The sequence below is a fragment of the Primulina eburnea genome, chromosome 14, assembly GCF_022965805.1.
Source record: "Primulina eburnea isolate SZY01 chromosome 14, ASM2296580v1, whole genome shotgun sequence".
NCBI classification, from domain to species: Eukaryota; Viridiplantae; Streptophyta; class Magnoliopsida; order Lamiales; family Gesneriaceae; genus Primulina; species Primulina eburnea.
In genome coordinates, this window is record NC_133114.1 from 33,179,372 (window position 1) to 33,183,193 (window position 3,822).

The 3,822-nt window shown below is 34.9% G+C and overlaps 1 protein-coding gene across 1 annotated transcript; it reads left to right on the plus strand.

Annotated features, from left to right (window-relative positions):
* The first annotated feature begins 635 nt into the window (after positions 1 to 635).
* LOC140812162 (O-fucosyltransferase 23) lies at positions 636 to 3,228 on the plus strand. The gene is given in 2 exon segments (XM_073170374.1): positions 636 to 2,163; positions 2,166 to 3,228. Coding segments are annotated over 2 exon segments (1,329 nt in total). The 5' UTR covers positions 636 to 1,511; the 3' UTR covers positions 2,843 to 3,228.
* Positions 3,229 to 3,822: the final 594 nt, after the last annotated feature.

Here is a 3,822-nt window from a genome sequence, read left to right on the forward strand (position 1 = left end):
ATTATTAGAAAACATCGTTTTTTTCTCAACTTTTTAAATCAATTTTCAATTCAACCATATTTTTTTACTTAAATTTTTTTTAGATGAAATAATATTTTCATTTAATTAAATATTGTTTTTCTATCATAATTATTATTTATTTGAATATTTTCAAAAATATATAATGATAAACTAGCAAAGTATGAATAAATAAAATTTTTAACCAAATAAAAATATCCAATTTATTTTCTATATCTATCAATTTAAAATTATTTACATATTAATTAATATTATCTAAATATACATAATTATAAACAAACCACCCTAAATATAAGTGATAAGGGGTAAAGTAGGTATCTTAATTCAATATAAAATAGTCTCTGACTCTATGCATATCAGTGAACTCATTGACAAAAAATCATATGTATCAATAAATTGAGTGTGTCTCATGTGAGATCGTCTCACGGATCTTAATATATGAGACGGGTCAACCCTACCCATATTCAAAATAAAAAATAATACTCTTAGCATAAAAAGTAATGCTTTTTCATGGATGACCCAAATAAAAGATCCGTCTCACAAATATGACCTGTGAGATCGTCTCACACAAGTTTTTGTCCAATAAATTTTACCCATTTTAAATTTATAATGTATATTTATTTACACATTGATTCTATATACAAGAGCTAGTGCTCCGGACAGACTAAAAAGTACGTTAAAAAAGAGTTGTGGTCAGTGGCAGAGCAGCTTCAATCCTTAAATCAATGTCGCCGTTGTCATGATTGAGATGCCTCTTTTTTCGATTCCGGGAGTTGGGACTCTTTTAGATTCTTTTCCATAATTGACCATCCGGGTTTCTCCAGTTTTGAGATTGCTTTATTGATTAAAACAAAAACAAAACAAAATTGGATTCACGGGATCTGTTTCAGAAAAAAAGGTCAGATTTTTCCTTCAATTTGGATAATTATAACAGCCGTGAGTACATCCACGCACATCTCTTTTTTTGGCAAATATGGCATGCATCAATCTTCTGGTTCTTTGTGAACTAGTGGATTTGAAGATTTCATTTTTTCACTGAAGAGAGAGGCTGGGTCTTATTGGGGTTGCATAAAGTATCAGTTTCTTCTATCCCTTTGGCTTCAAGGCTGGGTCTCTCATTCATGTCCGTGCTTTCTGGTTTTAAGAGATATAGGATCTAGATCTGAGCTAAATGTCGATTTTATCACGGTAAAGAATTATTGGGTTCATTTCTCTACCGTCCTTATCCTGTTCTTTAATTATTTTTTAAAAAAATTTCTTTGGTATCATCGATATCGATCCGTATCTGAAGTATTGCTAGTTGAATTGGTTGTGATTGGCCGTTACTTCTGCCTGTCAGAATAGGGAATAGTGGGCTCAATTCTTAATAGTTTCCGCTGATTTAAGTGTTTGAAATTAATGGGATCTGAATGAATGCCGGGTCTAAAATAGACAAGAGCTTCAGACTTATATTAAATTGATTTGATTTCTTAAACTTGAAGATTGAAACTCAAATGGACTTATCCCACCGCAGACACTTGAGATCATTTGGACTGCATTGGAGTTCCCTGGCCTGCAAATGCGTGTTCTTGGTGGTCATTGTTTTGGTTTTTAGAGTAGTTTGTCTTCATAGTTTCTCAGGCTTTGGCCGCAGTGAGGACAATTTCTTTGCTGTCAAAAGCAGGCCATTGACGTCGAATTCAGATTCTCTCACAGGAAAACCCAAGTTTTTAGAGGTTCCTCAAATCATATGGGGCTTGAATAACCAAAAAATTGCATTAGCAAGAGCTTGTTTGACCGCAAGAATGCTGAATCGAACACTTCTAATGCCTAGTTTGAGTGCCTCACTTTTTTATAAAGAGGTGGATCTGCTGAAACCCGTTTCATTTGATAAGATCTTCCAGTTTGAGAAGTTCAATTCTCTCTGCAAGGGGTTTGTTCAATTGAGTCGGTACTCACAAGTTATTAACAGAACTGACCTTCTTGAGCTCCGGAAGGGAAGTGGAAGGAGATGGACCATTGACGACGATCTACATCAGCTGAGACGTTTCAGTCAGCATCCATTTGATGAATACGAAATAATTCGAATAGTAGGTAAGAACCCTTTTCTGTGGCATGATCATTGGCCAGTCAAAGAATATGCAAAGGTATTTGAGTGCTTAGTTCTGGGGAAGATATATCAAGAGAAGCTGACAGGGTTGTTTCCAAGATTAGGGAGATCGGATTAAAAGTAAACAAAGATGTTGGTTCACCACGAACTAATGGACTCGATTCAATGTTGCAGCCAGTTCCATATGCAGCAGTTCACATGAGAATTGAAAAGGACTGGATGATTCACTGCAAAAAGCTGGAGCAGAGATTAAATATCAGTGAAATTTGTAGCAGTAAGGATCAGATTATCCAAAGTGTTGGAAACATCAAGGGTCTGAAAACTCCAATAATTATTTACCTTGCAGTAGCGGATGATCTTCTTGAAGATGACTCGATAATGGTTGGTTGGAAGGCAGGATTACTTCCCTTCGAGAAGAAAAAGTTGGGTGTTCTCGATTTATACAAGAAGCACCCATATCTGATTCAATCAGCAATTGACTATGAAGTCTGCTTGAGATCTGACGTGTTCGTTGGAAACAGCTTTTCAACTTTCTCTAGCCTTGTAGTTCTTGATAGAACTCAAAAAATGATCAATATGGGTGTAAAACGACCATGTGGAATGATTGTCAGATGGCCATCTTATGCCTATAATTTAGAAGGTGAATCGAAAAGCCCTCGTCCATGGGCAACGAATATGTCCAAGTCAAGCCTTCAAGCAATTAGTTATGGTTCAAATCATATTTCTTGCTCATGATTTTTGAACACGGTCATACTCTCGAGGATTTCACACGGTTGACTTCAGCTAGCCCTTTTGGAGGACACATTGGTATGGCTTCATTATCTGTTTTAGAAAACTTGAGGAATACATAATGAAACAACATGCAAGGCATACTTTTCTTTGAAAATCTTGGACTTTAGGAGTTGAGAGATGAACACCACTTTCCGTGAGACAAATATTATCTTCTGTTCCCTTCCGTGGTTTACTCGCAAGCAGTCTAAGATCTTGTGTATATGTTATGTGGAAACAAATCGATCCTCTTGGTGCACAGTAGTGCTTGAAATGGCCCAATTCTGCAAATTTCTGTTTGAGTCGTTGGATGCATATTTCTACTTGAAAATACTGCTCAGTTATTTTTGTTGGTTCCTTGTTAAATTAAAATACCTCTAATTAATTATCCTGGATGGCGAACTTGTCCTTTGCGTGTGCAGATAGTGTATAGTAAACGAGTGCGTGGTCCACAGGATAATTGAACAAAAGGCAAAACATATATAATATGTATCAGCTGGATGCATTCATTGGCTTGGGATCAAATCAATATACCTGCTAGCTAGTAATACACGCATCACATGAATACACCATACTGTTGCTTCAAATGTCTTAAACAATTTTACTTATTTGATGATCAAGTCCAAATATATTTATATTTGTTAAATAATTACAAATAAAAGTTTTCTTTCATAACAAAAGCATTTATTGCACCGGATAAATTAAACTTAATAGTAAAAAATAAATTTATATAACTAGTGGTATGATTATTTGATAAAATATATAGTGGTATTAATTATCTTAAAGAAGCATTTATAGAGATTTCAATACTTAGTTAAATATTAATGAATTTTTACTACAACCTATGTTATCTGTCACGGCCCAGCCACCGTTGATATTATTTGTTTAGGTTCACAGCACTTCAATGCCTAACATTTCTTTCATGGGTTTGCCTAAGGGCTTCACGG